The sequence below is a fragment of the Silene latifolia genome, chromosome 3 (assembly GCF_048544455.1).
Source record: "Silene latifolia isolate original U9 population chromosome 3, ASM4854445v1, whole genome shotgun sequence".
Taxonomy (NCBI): domain Eukaryota; kingdom Viridiplantae; phylum Streptophyta; class Magnoliopsida; order Caryophyllales; family Caryophyllaceae; genus Silene; species Silene latifolia.
The window spans coordinates 26,417,843-26,436,485 of record NC_133528.1 but is presented as its reverse complement, the minus strand read 5'-3'; the positions used below and the strand labels follow the sequence as shown (position 1 = coordinate 26,436,485).

The 18,643-nt window shown below is 38.3% G+C and overlaps 3 protein-coding genes and 3 non-coding genes across 8 annotated transcripts; 2 read left to right on the top strand and 4 right to left on the bottom strand.

Annotated features, from left to right (window-relative positions):
• The first annotated feature begins 262 nt into the window (after positions 1-262).
• Positions 263-1,825, top strand: LOC141647438 (pentatricopeptide repeat-containing protein At1g09190). Its single transcript, XM_074455615.1, has one exon. It carries the CDS (start codon positions 343-345, stop codon positions 1,798-1,800), a length of 1,458 nt encoding a protein of 485 aa, XP_074311716.1. The 5' UTR covers positions 263-342; the 3' UTR covers positions 1,801-1,825.
• A 628-nt stretch (positions 1,826-2,453) lies between these two features.
• On the bottom strand, positions 2,454-2,526 carry TRNAA-AGC (transfer RNA alanine (anticodon AGC)). Its single transcript has one exon. It is a non-coding gene; the product is annotated as a tRNA-Ala (tRNA).
• Positions 2,527-3,238: 712 nt separating this feature from the next.
• Positions 3,239-8,265, top strand: LOC141647437 (eukaryotic translation initiation factor 5B-like). Of its 3 annotated transcripts, none has more exons than XM_074455613.1 (12): positions 3,239-3,336; positions 4,176-5,404; positions 5,496-5,603; positions 5,692-5,792; positions 5,881-5,971; positions 6,063-6,173; positions 6,268-6,333; positions 6,465-6,524; positions 6,748-7,305; positions 7,420-7,539; positions 7,691-7,810; positions 7,898-8,255. In XM_074455613.1, exons 2-12 carry the CDS (start codon positions 4,211-4,213, stop codon positions 7,961-7,963), a joined length of 2,595 nt encoding a protein of 864 aa, XP_074311714.1. In that variant the 5' UTR covers positions 3,239-3,336; positions 4,176-4,210; the 3' UTR covers positions 7,964-8,255. The 3 variants fall into 3 exon arrangements, with proteins under 3 accessions (XP_074311714.1, XP_074311712.1, XP_074311715.1); XM_074455611.1 differs by having other exon boundaries at positions 3,243-3,350; positions 7,898-8,265; XM_074455614.1 differs by having other exon boundaries at positions 3,271-3,346; positions 7,898-8,163.
• A 56-nt stretch (positions 8,266-8,321) lies between these two features.
• LOC141647436 (small COPII coat GTPase SAR1A) lies at positions 8,322-13,689 on the bottom strand. The gene is made up of 4 exons (XM_074455610.1): positions 13,284-13,689; positions 12,442-12,573; positions 8,726-9,047; positions 8,322-8,614 (listed from the first exon to the last, which is right to left on the bottom strand). Exons 1-3 carry the CDS (start codon positions 13,410-13,412, stop codon positions 8,730-8,732), a joined length of 579 nt encoding a protein of 192 aa, XP_074311711.1. The 5' UTR covers positions 13,413-13,689; the 3' UTR covers positions 8,322-8,614; positions 8,726-8,729.
• On the bottom strand, positions 11,560-11,676 carry LOC141650394 (small nucleolar RNA snoR83). The gene has a single exon (XR_012546432.1). It is a non-coding gene; the product is annotated as a small nucleolar RNA snoR83 (small nucleolar RNA).
• LOC141650392 (small nucleolar RNA snoR83) lies at positions 12,026-12,143 on the bottom strand. Its single transcript, XR_012546430.1, has one exon. It is a non-coding gene; the product is annotated as a small nucleolar RNA snoR83 (small nucleolar RNA).
• Positions 13,690-18,643: the final 4,954 nt, after the last annotated feature.

Here is an 18,643-nt window from a genome sequence, read left to right as displayed (position 1 = left end):
TTATTGCTTTACTTTAAAACATTACTGCCTATTTATAAAGATAAGTAATTTTAAATGAGATAAATAGTTACAATAAAACTTAATCCATGTTTACAATGTTTTATAATAACAACTTTTGAAATATACCCGTGCAATTTACACGGGTTTAAAACTAGTTTGATGTAGATAGTCTAACTAAAATCAGTAAATCACCGAGTTACCATGATTGAAAGTTCGAGTTTAACCGCCGTTTAAAATGACGGTTACATCTTTGGCGCCAAATAGTACACAACACCTTGTATTTCTTCACAACCAAAAACTCTCAACATTTCATTAAAACAAATAGGAACAAATACGACCCAAATGAGCATAGGAAGCAAAACGGTGGAGCGCCGGATCCTCACTCTCCTCCACGACCGCGCAACCCGAACCCGTCTCCTCGAAATCCACGCCCATTTCCTCCGTCATGAGCTCCACCAGTCCAACCAAGTCCTCTCACATTTTGTCTCAGTTTGCCGGGCCAACGGCAAATTACGACACGCCGAGCTTGTATTTCAGCAAGCTCATTTCCCCGATCTTCTCCTTTATAATGCCATGATTAAGGGTTATTCCGTTTCAGGCCCTTTCGAGAAATCCTTAGTTCTCTTTTCTGATATGAAAAATAAAAGGGTTTTGCCTAATGAGTATACGTTTGCGCCTTTAATTAAGAGTTGTTGTGGTATTAGGGATCAAAGGGTGGGGAAGTTTGTTCATTGTGATGTTATGAAGATTGGTTTGGAGCGTCGTAATTCGGTTAGAATTGGGATTGTTGAGTTTTATGCTGGTTGTGGGGATATGGGGTATGCGAAGAAGGTGTTCGATGAAATGCCTCACAGAGATGTGATCGTTTGGAACTTGATGGTTCGTGGGTTTTGTAAGATTGGGGATGTTGATATGGGATTGCGTCTTTTTAGGCAGATGAGGGAGCGGAGCATTGTGTCTTGGAATTCGATGATATCTAATTTAGAGAAGTGTGGGAGGGATCGCCAGGCGTTGGATCTCTTTCAAGAAATGCAAGCTAATGGTGTTTATAGGCCGGATGAGGCGACTGTGGTCACTGTTCTACCGATTTGTGCTCGTTTGGGTGAGTTTAGTGTCGGGAAATGGTTACACTCGTATGCTCAATCCAGTGGGCTTTTTCAAGATTTCGTCACGGTGGGTAATTCGATAGTGAGTTTCTATTGCAAATGTGGAGACTTGGAAACAGCTGATAGAGTTTTTAGAGAAATGCCACGAAAAAATGTGATTTCGTGGAACACCCTGCTATCCGGTCTGGCTTTCAATGGGAAGGGAGAGCTTGGGGTCGACTTCTTCAATGAGATGATTAGTAGAGGTGTAAAACCAAATGACTCGAGCTTTGTTGGGGTTCTAACATGTTGTTCCCATGCAAGGCTTCTTCAGAAAGGTCGAGATTTGTTCATGCTAATGACTGAGAAATACAAAATCGTCCCTAAACTCGAGCACTATGGATGCATGGCAGACCTCCTTGGACGATGTGGTTGTGTTAGGGAGGCATATGAGTTGATAAAAAACATGCCTATGAGACCGAGTGCTGCATTATTGGGTTCATTACTTAGTGCTTCGCGCAGTTTTTCAGATGTGGAACTTGCAGAATACGCTGCTAAAGAGCTCATCAGTCTTGAGCCATTGAATTCTGGTAACTATGTCTTATTATCCAATATCTATGCAGAAGAAGGCAGATGGGAAGAGGTTGATAAGTTGAGATTACTTATGAAGGAAAAATGTGTCAGAAAGACCACTGGACGTAGCATAGTTGACTAATGACTTAAATGAGCAATGGCTTGATTTCCCCAACACCCCCCCCCCCCCCCCCCCCCACCAGCTTACAATTCGTGTTTCCATTATTCTGTTCCGGAATGAATTGGGTTTCCGAACAAATAATTCTAGTCAGGTCAATTTTGTAGGTCTAGCAGTTAGGCACTCCACATGTATGATGTATCTACTGTAAACCTGCAACAAATAGAGGGTTTTGTTATTGTAATACATATTCTTTCTCTCAGATACTGCCGTGTCATTCATCCGTGCGCATATGGTATTGCTCCGTAATCTGTTTATGCTATACTAATACCCCCTAGTCCTCTGTAACATGATTGGGTAGATTCTGAACAGCTAGAAAGAAATGTGGTTTCAATATGTGTGGCTTTATGCAGATTATGCTGAGTCATATTATGTCAAAATCTGCATATGAAAAGCTCAGTAGTCAGCAGCGCTAAGGATGGTTGTCATCTTTCTTAACAGAGATCAATGGCTACCTACACTGATTACGCCAGGAAAACCGAAAAGCGGAGATGAAAAGTACAGAGGTGCTGCTATGCTAAAATTCACTTGGCGGCTTACAGTAAGATTGACCCTGAAAGAAGCAGTACAGAAGCTGCTGGCTATGTCTCTAATTTTAGATAAAAAAAAAGTAAATTTGGAGATGCGGGGTATCGATCCCCGTACCTCTCGCATGCTAAGCGAGCGCTCTACCATCTGAGCTACATCCCCAAGATGTTACTGTTTGTTGCGGATTGGTATATTACTCTTCACAAATTTCTAACATATATTTTAATGACACAAATTAAGAAAATAAATGAGGAAATAAATTCAAGATTATTTGATTAAAAATGGTAATTGATATCATCCTTCAATTTTTCATGAGATAGGTGCGAGAATTTTTTGTAATTTGGATTCTTAATGTGTGTCCTTAAACAAGATATTTAAAAACCGTTCTTATTAAATATAGTACACATTATAAGGATAACGAGGTCATTTTACATTCCAGTGTGTTGTTCCTAGAGCTGGTCATCAGCACGGGTTGACCCGACCCGCCTTGGCCCATTATTTTATGTAACCTGGTTTGACCCGGCCTGGTCTGTCGTTGGCTCTAGCCTGACCCAGGTTCTAAAATTCCAGCCCGGCCCGCCATTTTAGCAAAAATAATAATAAAATCAAATAAATTGGTAAGGCCCAACCCAGGTCAAGCATATCCCAATCCAGCCAGGCCCGACCCGGCCCGGCCCTAGTACAGGTCTAGGTGTTCCAAAATGGGTAGAAAATTTAATATAAGTCGTTCAGAATAGGAAGGTAGGAAGTTTAATGTGAGTTGGATAAATATTACAAATAGGTAAGAACACCTTGGACAACAAGTAATCGTTTAACAGGCCCACAAAGCCCTTGTCACACAAGGCATATATAAAACCAAAACTATATAACATACAGATACTGAGTATATTTCTTTCCTCTTTAATTCTAAACTTCATCATCGTCTATCACAGTTTGTGACTTTGTATCACCCCGGTTTGATTTTATTCGACGGCAAGTTTTTGTTCGTATGGATTTCTTCTCTTTCTTTTTTGATTATTAGTTTGTTTGTTACTGCCATTGTATTTGACGTTTAATTTGAGTTGGATAAATATTAGTTTTTGTTCGTATCTATTTTATTCAACCGCAAAATATAATTCGAATTGATAAATCAGTGTTCATGGAATTAGTATTTTGCAAACAGGAATTCAATTTGTATTTTATAGTCCCCTTGATTGTGTACGTTTTTACAAGCAGTGGCGCCCTCTGCAGATAAAAAATTCAAAGCTTTTAGTTATAATTTTCCAACTTTATTCGAGTTTCCCTTATACCATTACCCTCTCGCCCCTCCGCTGAGTTTGAATCATGGTCCTGCCGCTTTTTACATGTATTGTATAGGTTTTTCAAAAATATGCGAGGAATTTTGAAACACGTATACAATTAAGTGGATCAGAGGAAGTACATCACTTACATGACAATGTGACATTAAGAAGCACATGAATAGGAATTTTAAATCTTGAATGATGTGGTTGAGCAAGCTTTTCGATTAATAGACAATAGTTGTTTATTGAGTTATCGTGCAAGGTCGCTGCTTGACCTCATCGGTATGATTTGGAAGCAATTGTAGTCGGTAATTTTTGTATAAGGCCATCTTACGCAAGGACATTGTAAAACAGATTTGTGGGGTGACCTTTTTTTTTGGCGTAAATGGGTCATGATGCTCGTGGATGAGACCTTATAGCACAATAGTAGTGCAAGACGGTTAATTAGAAGTTTAATTTTTGGCGATCATCAGAATTTGTAGTACAGAAGAGCTTATAAGTTGACAAGTGTGATGTTTGGATTTTGTACAGGGATTGCAATTGCGAATTGGTAGCTAATAATACAGATGGATAAGCAGGGCGAGCGAGGATCTAAAAAGAAGGTAAAAAAGGAAGTGAAGAATGATACGAGTAAGGTTGTTGAAAAGAAAGTGCCGAACCATGTGATGAAAATGCATGCAATATTAGCTAAACGTAAGGAAGATGAAGAAAAAAGGAAAAAAGAAGAAGCGGAGAGGTTGAGGAAGGAAGAAGAGGAAAGACGTATGCAAGAGGAGATTGAGAGGCAAAAGGAAGAAGCCAAGCGTAGGAAGAAGGAAAAGGAGAAAGAAAAGATTCAGCGTAAAAGGAAAGAGGGTAAGCCAATGACTGCAAAGCAGAAAGAAGAACAACGCCGTCTTGAGATCATCAGGAAGCAGTTTCTTTCTACTAGTGAAATGTCTTTGCCTGCGGCTGAAGGTGTTCAGCCAAGTAAACGTCCTATCTATGAGACGAAAAAGGGAAAGATAAATCAAGGTCAAGCAAATGGGGCTCAGACTCAAACCTTGGAGAAGATGGAAGAGGTGGGGACAATAATAATTGATGTAGAGGAGGATAGTTACGACATACAAGAAAATAGCTCTGATGAAAAAGAAGAAGAAAAAGATAACGACCAAGACTGGGATACTAACAGTTGGGACGATACTGCTATTCCTCTTCCGGTAAAGGGGGCATTTGATGATGAAGAGACTGAGTTGTTAGCTCAGTTAACAACTACGAAAGAAAGCGAAAAGGTTGTTCTATCGGTTCCTGAAAGCCAAGGGAAGGAAAATTGTAAGGAAATCCAAGCAAAAGAGGAAACGGGTATTTCAGTTGCTCCGACTACTAAGAGTGAAAGTGACTTAAGGTCTCCGATCTGTTGTATTATGGGTCATGTTGACGCCGGTAAAACAAAATTACTTGATTGCATTAGAGGTACTAATGTACAACAAGGTGAAGCTGGCGGTATTACTCAACAAATTGGAGCAACATACCTTCCTGCTGCTAACATTAGGGAGAGGACCAAGGAACTCAAGGCTGATGCTAGACTGAATGTTCCGGGTCTTCTTGTTATCGACACACCAGGGCATGAATCTTTTACTAACTTGCGTTCACGAGGTTCTGGGCTGTGTGATATTGCTATTTTGGTTGTGGATATCATGCATGGCTTGGAACCTCAGACGCTTGAGTCACTTAACCTTTTGAAGATGAGAAATACAGAGTTCATTGTTGCATTGAACAAGGTGTGTTAGTTGGGCTATGCATCTTCAATTGCCTCTTAGAGTATTGTTGTTTTTATTGATGATAATTTTTTGTGCTTCTTCTCATCCATAGGTGGATCGGCTTTATGGTTGGAAAACATGTCGCAATACACCCATCATAAAAGCGATGAAGCAACAGACTCAAAACGTACGAAATGAGTTTAATACGAGGCTCACCAATGTAATGAACCCTAATCTAAGATTATTTTGCCATTTTATAGATTGTTGGATTCATGTTCATTGTTAATTAAATTGTTATCCCCTTGTAGATTATTACACAGTTCAAGGAACAAGGTCTAAATACTGAATTATATTACAAAAACAAAGAAATGGGGGAAACCTTCAGCATTGTACCTACTAGTGCAATCAGGTACCATAATTCTGCAAGTTTGAGAGCTAATTTGAGAAGTATGATTATTCTTTGTTTTAACTTATACTTTGTTGTCAACGCCTGACAGTGGAGAAGGTATTCCTGATATCTTGTTGCTGTTAGTTAAATGGTCGGAAAAGACAATGATTGAGAAACTTACATTCAGCAACAAAGTGCAGGTTTTTAATTCTTTATAATTCCTCAGTCTCATTAATATTCACTCCTACTTGAAAATCCGATTTCTCGTTATTGAGGTTGTTATTTTTTCAGTGCACTGTACTGGAGGTTAAGGTTACTGAGGGCCACGGAACAACCATAGATGCTGTGTTGGTAAATGGCGTTCTCCGTGAAGGAGATCAGATTGTTGTTTGTGGCATGCAGGTAACCTACTGTTGCCTGCTTTTACCCAACATAGTCCAAGTTTAAAAATTTTGAAAATATTTGTCATGGAGTTTTGCCAATTTATCATTTGCAGGGCCCAATTGTTACCACTATCCGCGCTCTCTTAACGCCTCGCCCAATGACTGAACTCAGAGTCAAGGTAAGTTCAATCACCATTAGAGCCTTTAGCCCAGCTTAAAAACCGTTTTATCTGTTTGTAGTTCGAGTTTTTACTGCGTTTATGATATTGTCAGTGTCTATTTACTGATGCTCTGTTGTCTGTACTTCTAGGGAACATATCTGCATCATAAGGAGATCAAGGCTGCGCAAGGAATCAAGATAACTGCACAGGTATATGTTGTATAATTTGGAAATTGTTGTACATCCCAACTAAGTTTTCTTTTTGGGTTCAAACACGCGGCCTATTGTCCTCAAGTGTTCTGTCTTAACCCCTAGGCTAAGACCTCTTAGGTAAAACCCAATTAAGTGGGGTGCCTGATTATCATGCTAATCTATGTTCAAACACGCGGCCTATCTCGAATTTTCCCACTTTTTTGATGATGTTTTCCAACAGAGTCTTGAGCATGCAATAGCTGGCACCGGGTTATATGTTGTGGGGGCTGATGACGATCTTGAAAAGATGATAAGTTTGGCCACGGAAGACATGGACTCAGTTATGAGCAAGATTGACAAGAGTGGTGAGGGGGTTTGCGTGCAGGCATCAACCCTGGGATCCTTAGAAGCATTGCTAGCATTTCTGAAATCCCCAGCTGTAAGCATCCCTGTGAGTGCAGTAAGTATAGGCCCGATTCATAAGAAGGATGTTATGAAAGCGGGGGTAATGCTCGGGAAGAAGAAAGAGTATGCTACCATTCTGGCCTTTGATGTTAAGGCCACACCCGAGGCACGGGAATATGCAGACAAAACTGGTGTTAAGATCTTCATGGCTGATATCATTTATCACTTGTTTGATCAATTTACGGCATACATTGACACTATCAAAGAGGAAAAGAAGAAAGGCGCGGCCAATGAGGCAGTATTTCCTTGCGTACTCAAGATCGTGCCTAATGGTGTATTCAACAAAAAGGATCCTATTCTATTGGGTGTGGATGTTCTTGAGGGTATTGTAAAGGTATGATTTATTTTTTCGAGTATACCTGACCTATTTTACCACTGTTGGTTGCATAAAGACCTTAAATCAGTTGCTGTATACTCTTACTGACATCGAGTATGGTTTGCGTTTCAGAAAGGCACTCCCATTTGCGTTCGCGCTCAAGATTTTGTAGATATTGGTCAAATTGTGTCAATTCATTGTAATAATGAAGAGGTTGACATTGCAAAGAAAGGCCAAACCGTAGCCATTAAGGTAAGATTTTCGGGTCTTGTGTTATCGAATCTACTTACTGTTGTTAGTAGGGTTGATTTTTTGTTGTCTGACTCTGTCGCGGTTGCCATCTTTATGCCACTGTTGTTCAAGTGTAGAATCTCAAGAAAATTGGTTTAAATATGGTTTGCAGATTGTAGGTACTAATCCAGACGAGAAGCAAAAGATTTTCGGACGACATTTCAGCATTACGGATGAGCTAGTTAGTCGCATCTCGAGGAAATCGATCGACGCACTTAAAGCTAATTACTGGGTGAGTAACCTACCACATTGATTGTATTCCTGCTCTCATATATTCATTCTACCTGTTCTAATTGTAACTAACTGCTGTATATAACAGGAAGAAATATCTCATCAGGACAAGATTTTGCTTAAAAAGTTGAAGTTGCTCTTCAAAATACAATGATATATATAGAAGAGAGATCGAGGAGACGAGGACATGCCATTCCGCCTTGCCTTCGAGCCTCTGGGTTCCTCCGGCAATTTTTCACTAAGAAACCCTAGCTTTGTATGATAGGAGGTTTGATGGAGATTTGTAATTTGTAATGCTACTCGGTTGCCTTCCCTTTTATAAATCGACAGATGTACGAGATTACCTCAAAAAAACGGCAGGTGTTGTACGAGATTACCTCCCTATATGCACTGATATAATACGGAGTAATATTTTTCATTTAATTACAATTAATTAATTCCGTTTACCCGTTTAAAGAGATACAATGGCCCAACTTGTGTCGAGATATTTGGGAGAATTGTGCTGAGCTCGATTGTGGTGAAACCAAATTGAACGGCATTACTTAATGTGAATGTAAAATACAAAGTTGTGCACATCATTAAGTACATGAACAATATCCATAAAACGCTACAAAGTAAAGATTTTGAAACCAAACTTTCACGTTCTGTCTGCATATACACATCGAAACAGAAAGTGTGGGCTTATATGCCACGCAAAATACAGCACGCTATTTGCAACTTACAACTAACAACAGTAATCGAATCATCCATCATCAAGGACAAGTAGTCTGGCATATATTTCGAGTACTCCACAAGCTGCCTGAAACTGGAAAAAAAAAAAACCACAAAATAAAAATCCAGCTCGGGGACAAGAGTTCAACACTTAAAAGTTAAAACACATGTAAAACATAAAACACGTAAAGAAGAGATGACATACGTTACTAGATGTACTGAGAGACCCACTTAAAGCCGTCACCATAGCCCATCTTCTTAACAATGCTGCACATGAATACCTCCATGGGACGCACATTGGAGTCCGCCAGATTAACTTTGCCCTTACCAGTCGTAAAGTTGGTCAACCCTAGATGATAACGCAGCTCATCCTCTGAAGCTGCATATGGTATGTCGATCTTGTTGCCCAAAATCAAAAATGGGACATTTGCCAAAGCTTCATCCGAGAGAAGAGCATCTAGCTCTTTCTTTGCCTCGGCGAATCTCTCTTTATCATAGGCATCCACCAGATATACCACTGCATCCACCTTCCATATCCAAAATCGTTCAGGTTCATGTTCATAGCATGACAAGAAACAAATTGAAACAACATAAAAACTTGTGCAAGACTAACCCAACACATTTAACCATATAGTCAAATGAAAACTGCATTCATAAGTACTGAAGTTGGTCTCCCATTGTGAGACCGCCTTTTTACTTTTTACACAACACTCATCGATTGCTTAAAAATTCCAGTTCTTAGCCAAATAGCTATAAATGAGGATTTTGTGTTCTAACAACCAAACCCGAAATAACTTGGAAGGAGTAGAAAAACATAAGCGCGGGAAATAAGTGTAAACATTTTATTCAGGGCTTCAGGCTATTGTCTAGATGACTTTTGGTTCAACTATTATATCAACTCCACTAGTACACTACCACCCCATCAATAACTGAGATCAGCCGATACAATATATGTCGAAGTACTCTACACCAAGTAAAAGTGATTCAGGCAACACAATCATAGCATGCAGAATTAACTGTCAGGCTGTGAGAATAGTTGGAAAAAGAATTGGATCCTGAAAAAGGCACAGCAAAAAGACCTGCTTGAGAGTTGAACATAAAAATACCATCGCCAACAAAAATCAAAATCTCTCATATAGTCATATGTCATGTACAAGTAGAAATATTGGTATGAGATATTGATGGCCTAGAGACCGATGTGCGATTAAATGATCAGCAACATACAAATATCTGTTAAGATATTCCGTTATTTGATGGTTAATTCCTCGTAGGAAGGATCAAGAATTTATCTAGTGTGAAAAGGTTCTGCTATTTAGAAACTAATGATCAGAGTCATCAGACTATCCAAAAGCTGACCAGTATATAAATTGTTATACCTCTTGATTCCTCACAGAGCAAATGATCGATGAGATTAAAAACTTGAAAGAATAAATTCTTGATCCACCCTCCGAGGAATTAACCACCAACTAACGGAGAATAGATAGTGTAATTATTAATTGACAGAGTACTTTGAGGAAATGCAATGGAGGAAACCTCATAAAAAATACAGTGTTACAATATGATGCGAGTACTCATCAATATAGTGACTACTCCTATGAACTCTTTACATTTCAATTTTAAATCGTCTCAATGAATCCTTACATTTCTATTTTAGGTAAGTTCAGCAAGGGTGAAATGAGTATTTTGTTTTCAGAATTCCAACTATGCCCCTACCCAATGATAATAATCCCCATCTCTAACCTTTCAAGTTCCACCAGTACATCTCAAACACCACTCATCATTCCTAATCTCACCCTGAGCCACCGCCACGTCCACCTCTCTTACTTCCCAATTACACCACTAACTACCATCCCAAAAAGCCACCACCACTTCCGCCTCTCTTACTTCCCAATTCCAGCATCAACTACCGTCCCAAAACGCCACCGACTTTCGTTTACCCATATTTCACCACCTAACATCGCGGCCATCGTCATCCTCACCTAACCACCATGACAATCACCACCATACTCACCCAACCTCAAGACGATCACCGTCATACTCACCCGACCCCCGTGACAATCACTGTTGACTCACCCAAGGACATTAAAATTTCGGAGAAACCACAATTTTCAGAACGAACTCCATAAAACGATTACCATGAAAATAGGCCTGCCTCCCAATGTAACTCAAAAGAGAGCAGATAAACAAAGAAAAATCAAATCAAATGTTTGGGACTACACCTACTGCCATATCTATAAGTCTATAACATTCGTTTAATTGTAAGACATTTGAGGCAATGTTAGCCAACCATTTTCTGTATTTATGCTCAATAAGTGATGGTAGATTTGGGGACTCTGAAAGTCTGAATGGAGCAACAAGTGACCTTCATTGTGCATATTTTGATTGTTTAATCCGAATTTAGTGTTGACGGGAAAACAAAAATGAAAGGAGGGAGTATTAAAAAACAGAAAGCAAAGCAGGTACTAGGAAGGAAGAGAAAGGGAGGGTAAGAGAGTAACTTCAACATTAACATTGGTCTTAGAATATAATATAAAGCAAACATAAAGAATTGAACAAAACGAAGGGAATAGCATATTGACAATCCACTAAGTATTACAATACCCGATTCTCAGAATTCATTTTTCCTTTTCAAAATTCATTCAAAGATTTTGAAAACGCAGCGAAATAAGAGAATCGGAGAAGGTGGTTTCTGTAAATCCTCTGTCACCAGTGGCATCAGAAATACAGCGCTTCTTTATGCAGATTGTGCACCTTAAGACCAAGCCTACTACTAGGTCTATACATTTTGAATTAGAGACACGTGTTGACATATAAAGTAGATGATACTAATAAGTTTCACATTTAATAAAAAAATGACTAAACACATCTACGACAACCTCAATCAATTCACGACATTAAAAGTGAAAGCACATGTACAACAAAAAGTAAACTATGCATTAGCCCGGGATTATTGCATATCATACACAGGAACTTGGAAAATAACAAAGACAGTACCACAATAGTTTATGCCAAAAAACTGATTTATGCTGAACTATAAGTAAATGTCTGGAAAGCTACTATTAGAACACCTTGAAACAAGAAGGCGTCATCAGCAAACTGCCAATACCTTTATTGGCCTCCCATGAATCAGATAAAACAGAAACTTTTATCCGGGATTATGAAGGCCTGAACAACACTCATGCAACAAATACAATGCGCACCTTAGACCAATCCTACTACTAGGTCTGTACATTTTGAATTCGACAAACGTGTTCATATATAAAGTCGATGATGCTAATAAGTTTCACATTAATCCAAAAAAAAAGCACCTCTTTATAAACTGATCTACGACAACTTCAATCAACCCCGCCACATTAAACGTGACAGCACAGGTACAACAACACGAAAACTATGCACTACCCGAGATTATTGCAAATCATACACAGGAAATTAAAAAATAACAAATACAGTAGCACAAATTAAGCACAATACATCATGCCAAAATTGCGGTTTATGCTAAACAAGTAAATGTCTGGGAAGCTACTATTAGAACGCCTTGAAACAAGAAGGCGTCATCAGCGAACTGCCAATACCTTTCTTGGCCTCCCATGAATCAGATAAAAACAGATACTTTTATCCGGGATTATGAAGGCCTTGCTCGACCACTCATCCAACCAAAACAATGTGCATACATAAGACTCTCAGTTAAAATTTAACCACACATTTAAGAAAAACTGAAACTTGTATCTGCAATCATGAAGGGAAGCTCATAACGTTCACCAACTATGATAAACTTCCCCGAAAATAGTTAAGCACATTAAAAAACCATCAAAATGTACCTCGACTTTAAACACAATATGCCGCAGAACAAGTACACTAATCAGCTATGTTATTTTACACACCAAAAAGTTGACATAAAAAGTTCAGGATAAGTGAAATTACTTTGGCATAATAATCTTTCCAAACGCGACGAGCAATTTGATGACCTCCTAAATCAAAAGCCTTGAACTTGATTTTACCAATACTCAGTTCTTCAGATGTTGGATACTGAGTTGGCTGATGTTGCACCAACCTCTGTCATCAAATTAATCAACACGCTTGATTAAAACCATTCACAAGATAAATACGACGACTAAAATCAAAATTTAAGCCCATGCTATTGCAATCAAGCCTCTCTACTTTGAATTTCACTTTTTGTTGAACTTTTGGAACTAATCACTAAAATTGAAACTATTAAGGGTTTAATCTTCATAATTACACAAAGTAAAGAGGCTCGATTACCACTTTCGCAATTAACTAAACTAAAATTAATCAACCCACTAAATAAAAACCATTTACATGATAAATAAAACTACATAAAATCATAATTTAAACCCATCTATTGTAATCAAGCCCCTCTCCATTGAATTTCACTTTTTGTTTAACTTAAAGGGATCTAATCAATCAAATTGAAACGAAAGGGGTTTAATTTCATTATCATACAACGTAAAGAGGCTCATTACCACTTTCGCAATTAACTAAACTAACAAAGTATCATACCCATCAAATCAATCAACCCACTTAAAAAAATCATTTACAAGATAAATTCAACAACTAAAATCATAACTTGAAAGTTGAAACCCATCAAATCAATCAACCTACAAAATTATCAATACCCATCAAAATAAACCCTAATAAAATCACAAATTAAACCCAATTAATACTAAACGACCAAAAGAATCAATACCCGTCAAAATAAAACCTAAAAAAATCCCAAATTCATGAAAAATGATTAAAGAAAAAACCTCATCTTTCAACATATGGAGAAGGGTAGTTTTGCCAGCATTATCAAGACCTAAGAACAAGATCTTGGCTTCCTTTTGCCATAAACCAAGTGATGCGAGAACTCCATAAAACCAATCGACTAGAAACATATTGTTATTGAGTTCTTGAAACCTTAAAATGAACGATTAGGGATTAAACTGTGCCCTAAATTGAGACTAATTCAATTGAAAGAGGGATTGATTGAGAATTGAGATGAGGGTAAAAGAGAAACTTGGGTGAGTCGACAATAAGATTCACTGATTTTTTTTTTCTTTGAAATGAAACAAAAAGTAGAAAATGACTCAGATGAACAATAACTAACCAACCAGAGTAGTAATAGTGTAATACAATCCAAATATCCAATCAAATAGTGGAGCTTAATTTTTATTTTATGTTTAACAACATAATGGTAAAACACACATACCAAAAAAAAAAAAAAAAAAAGAAAAAAAAAAAGAAAGAAAGAAAAGAAAAGAAAAAAAAGTACAAATGGAGTAGGAGTAATGGAGTTACAAATTTACGATGAATTTAATTATCGAAAATGGATTCACGTCGAATCGGTTTTTATGTTAAATACTCCGTATGAAAGTGTAGATGCCTCGTTTCTACACCTTCCGCCAACCACCCATGATTGTGCTGCATGTTTATCACGCAGAGCGATTTATGACATTTCGCGACAAGTGATAGCTCAAACAGTCGAGTCAACCTCATGGTCGTCATCTACGCGCCGATACAGTCGTTTTGATAGTAATTAGAGTACATTTGGAGTCCGGGTCAAAACCCGTTTCCATTTTCTAAAACCGTCTTAAGCCGAGTCGGAATGTTCTAGAATATTCTAGAATTTTATTCCTAAATATTTATTTTTTATGATTAAATATCGAAAATATCTTCTTTACGGAATAAGGAAGCATACATCTTCCCTAATTCCTAAATTAAATAGCGTAAATCTTTCTTGCTGAGGAAGAAAGGCCTCAGGAGATGACGCAGTAGGAGCTGCGCCTCTTGGAAAGGTCGCAGTTCCTGCTGCGCCTCTTCCTGGGTTGTTTTTTCCCCAGTTCCCAAAATCTTTCCGGATTTCTTTTCTAATCCGACTTTTTCCTAAATTCCTCCTCGTGATTAGTATAAATAGAGGCCTCCGCCTCACATATTTTTCACGCGAGTGTCCGCCCTTCTCTTCTCCATTTGCATTCTAAGACCGCGCTCTTACTTTTCGACGCCTACGTGCTTGATCTACTCGACCACGTAAGCTCAGATCATTCTGAGTACCAGTCACGTTCCATAGACCGACCCACTTGACCAACTCCACTTAATAACTTAATCAATCGTTCTAAATCCTCCTAAAGAGGGCACTTTCAATCCTACATCGAGTCGAGCAATCACTAATGACAACTTAGTTAATCTCGCTTCGTCAAACATGTAAGCCTGGGGGTGTAAAATCCCAATTTTATTCTCTTTTGTTTATTTGTAGATATTAATGTAAGAATTTATATTGTAAATATGCTCGAAAACTCTTTCAAAATTGTCTTTTAAAACCCTTTTTACGAAATCAGCATAGATCTGGCGTGGGGAAGAATCGCATCAACCGATGCGCCTTCTGGAAAGGCCGGAGCATCTGCTGCGCCTCTTCCAGGGGTTGCCATCAGTTGCTGCACGTCTTCTTCTTCCTCGGGTTTCCTGCAAGTTTCGTTTTCTTCTGTTCTTTCGTTTTCTTTCCTTTTCTTCGACAAATTATTTTTATTACCCTTTTTTTTTATCAAATCCTTTTCAATGTTTTCGACATTAGATCCCTTATAATCGATACTTGTGGTTTTTCGTCATATATTCAAAACTGGATTTTAAGAGATTCGATTCGTTCATATCAAGTCTCTTGGGCTCGTTTTGATACATCGTTTTATGGTTTCTGTTTTCTACCTTAGCCTTACCTCAAGTTTCAACCTTTTCGTTTCCGACATCGTATACATATCGTGTTTGTAAACCACCTTTATATCTTATTTAACTTGTCCTTTTATCTCTTTATGACGGTCCTTGTACGCATATAATCTAACTAAATCGCCTATTTTGAGTCATATGCTAATAATCGACCCTAAAATCAACCAACGAACGATAACTGAAACACAAGTTCGACTTTCACGGTCAGAATCTAACTCGAGAACAGCCGCATAAACTGATCGCCTCTTCTAGAGGACGCAGTGGATGTTGCGCCTGTTCTGAGTTGGATTCTGTCTCTGAACTCTTTCTCGTCTTGACGTAGGCTTTCTTTTAGGCTTTTAATTAACTATTATCCATATTATTGCCATATTTCCGGCATATTCCTATATTTCAAACTTCAATTATCTTATTCATTTCGTTTTATTTATTTTCTTTTACTTCTAAAATCCCTTTTGAGCACGTTTATGATGTAAATTCAATAGTCGTTGTAATTTATTCATATCATGTAATTTATTGTAATTGTATTTGCGTATTTATTTCATATCGTTCTTGTATGATTTATATATCTGGCCTTTTCACATGTCAATCAACCTAAATTTCAATTTTGACCCCCAATTGAGTGCTAAATTGCTTGTCAACCGACATAGTATATATTCACATGCTAGGTTTAAAACATGTTTGTTGCATAGCATGCATACAAGTGACAACATATCGAATATAAATACTTCCCTGATCATTAGTAGAGGCCGTTATCGAGGCGGACAGGATTAAGTGTTCAAATAAAGAGCTTCCTAATACGTACCCTCACCCCTTACTCAGATATCTGTGAGCATTCGTGCTCATTGGCATCGCGAGAGTCATTCTAGACATAGAATGCTAAGGGTAACGAATTTCTTAGTGTTCATGTCACTACTTTGTGTCTTGACATGACATGATCGAAGTATTCGAACGGTTCCAATTTTCCATAAAAATTGGTGGCGGCTCCACAAATGCAGGCTTGCTCAAACCTTTCACCGGTTTCAATGCCTTTCAAATCAGTAACGGCCCATGACGTGCTTTGTAACACCCGCGAATTCCCCATTTTGACATTTAAAATTTATTAAACCGTTTGGTTACTTTATTCTATAATTTTGAATTATTAATTAATTTTATGTCAAACACGATTTTTAGAAACATATTATATAAAAGCTCATTTTTATAAAAATACGTAATATTAAATTATATTTTTGAGGCGTAAATTATACTCCTATAAGAATAAATGTATACATATTTTGGTCGGATAATAATAGTGACAGCAATGGTAATAATTCCCGTCTTAATTTCCATCTAGCTATAGACCGTCACATTTTACTTTGTACCCGCTTTAATCCGGACCAACCATTTATCGACAACACCTCACACCCACCTACCCTTTTTCACTCTACTTTTACATTATTATTATTTTATATCATTAGATATTATTATTATTATATATTATTATTATTATTATTATTATTATTATTATTATTATTATTATTATTATTATTATATTATTGTTGTTACATTACTCTACCCGTGTCCCACCCCCTCATCCCTTCTTCTTCTTTTTCGAATAAAACAAGCATTGCAGCAGTCACCAGTAAACAACAAACAACAACAACACCACGCTCAACCTCCATTTTCGCACCCTTCAAACTTCGATCCTGCCTTCGTTTCTCAACCAAACTCCATTATTTTTGTACCATTAGCTTCCTCGTCCCTCCCTCGTTCTTTTAAGGTAAGAAAGCTTCGACTTTGTTGAGTTTTCGAAAATGGCATCTTATGACAACTCGGTTTCTTAATTCGTATAACCCGTTTTTCATCCTTTCTAGTTGTCAAGCTTGAAGCCCGGAGAGTAGCTCGTGCCATTTTTGACGTTTTTACTCGGAAATTCGAGGAGTTAAGGTAACGGTGATAGGTTACTCGACAAAATGTCGGGAATCCGTCCTTCCTACTTGTTTTTACCTTCATTTATCGTAAAGTTTAAGTCTTTGTGTGTTCCTCATGAATGGGGTTGTCTTTGTGTTGATAATGATCACTTTACACGGCTGATTTGGTTGCCTTGGACCCGTCTCAAACTGGAATCGGGTATGGGGGTAGTTGTTGTGTTCACTGCTCATTCCGTGTTCTGTATGCTGCTGCCATTCCCGTTTCTGTCTTTTTCCTTGTATTATTGGATGAGATGTGGTTGGGTAATGGTACCTTAAGCATGTTTTCGTGTCTGTCTCAACCCGGGTTTATGATTGTCCTTAATGAAACGAAGTTATGCTGCTAGAAACTCCTCTTGGTAACCAAAACGGGACTGTTTTCGCTCTCTGTTTTGAGACGGACAAATCAGTCCCTCGGGTTGGCTTTCTCGCTTATTTTTCCCTCGCATTGACGTAGTCTCATGTGTACTTATTTTTCCCGCTTTGAAAACCTCGTTTTGGACTGTTGAGCCTTGTTTTATACCGGGTCTTAAACTGCTTTACCTCTGTTTTGAGGACTGTTTTGGTGCGGGAAAGGCGAAGTGCGGTCTGGCCGCGACATTGGACTGACTGTGAGTGGCAAGGGCTGGTGATTGTACGGCCATAACGTGGCTGATGACCAGGCTGTTGGTCACGACGCCGAGCCATACTCCTCCCTTATTTCCTCCTCTGATTGTGGTTTCGTTTTGTGTGCGATGGTGGGTGTTGGGCTCACTGACTTTTACTTCGTGGGCTCAACTCCTCATATTTGTTGGACTCAAATTCTTAAAAGTTTTGGACTCATATTCTTATCTCTTTTGGACTCACTACTTTTGTATCTTTGGACTCACTTTGTCACATGTATTCGATTGTATGCATTTCGTAAATTTTCACATGACGTAAATTATTCATTACCGCTTGTTATATTTTAATTAACCGGCATGTATATTTATAAAATGAAATGTTTATTTTATATGTTACAGGTATGAAAAGGGTGATTATAAATAATTACTTGTAAGAGTCGTATTCTTGTAGAAATGCCATGATACTATCATACATTCTTAATATATCTTTACGCCTTACTTGTGCCATTCTGCCAAGTATTGGTTTGCGCCGCTCTTGTGCCGTTCTGCCGGGAGTTGGTTGATTTATGTTTACCCGCCCCTTTCGGACTGTTCTGCCGATTGTGGGTTAGCTCATATCGTATTCTGGTGATAATGCCTTTATGCTATACCGTATTGCTTGACTTATCTTTACGCCTCTTTCGGACTGTTCTGCTGATTGTGGGTTTACCTCATATTTTCCGCCTCTTTTGGACTGTTCTACCGATTGTGAGTTCTCGACTTCCGTTCTGTCGATCGAGTCTTGGATGCGGACTGTTCTGCCGCATGTCGAATCGGGGACCGTTCTGCCCCGAGAGTCTGGCCAGATTTAGACTAGGACTGAGT

Coding starts and splice junctions, on each gene's coding strand:
- LOC141647438 (XM_074455615.1), top strand. CDS start 343: ATGAGCATAGGAAGCAAAACGGTGGAGCGCCGGATCCTCACTCTCCTC.
- LOC141647437 (XM_074455611.1), top strand. CDS start 4,211: ATGGATAAGCAGGGCGAGCGAGGATCTAAAAAGAAGGTAAAAAAGGAA. Junction 5,405..5,495: donor TCATTGTTGCATTGAACAAG/GTGTGTTAGTTG, acceptor TCTCATCCATAG/GTGGATCGGCTTTATGGTTG. Junction 7,306..7,419: donor TTCTTGAGGGTATTGTAAAG/GTATGATTTATT, acceptor TTTGCGTTTCAG/AAAGGCACTCCCATTTGCGT.
- LOC141647436 (XM_074455610.1), bottom strand. CDS start 13,412: ATGTTTCTAGTCGATTGGTTTTATGGAGTTCTCGCATCACTTGGTTTA. Junction 12,574..13,283: donor TCCATATGTTGAAAGATGAG/GTTTTTTCTTTA, acceptor ATTTGATGACAG/AGGTTGGTGCAACATCAGCC. Junction 9,048..12,441: donor GGAAAGATTATTATGCCAAA/GTAATTTCACTT, acceptor TGGATATGGAAG/GTGGATGCAGTGGTATATCT.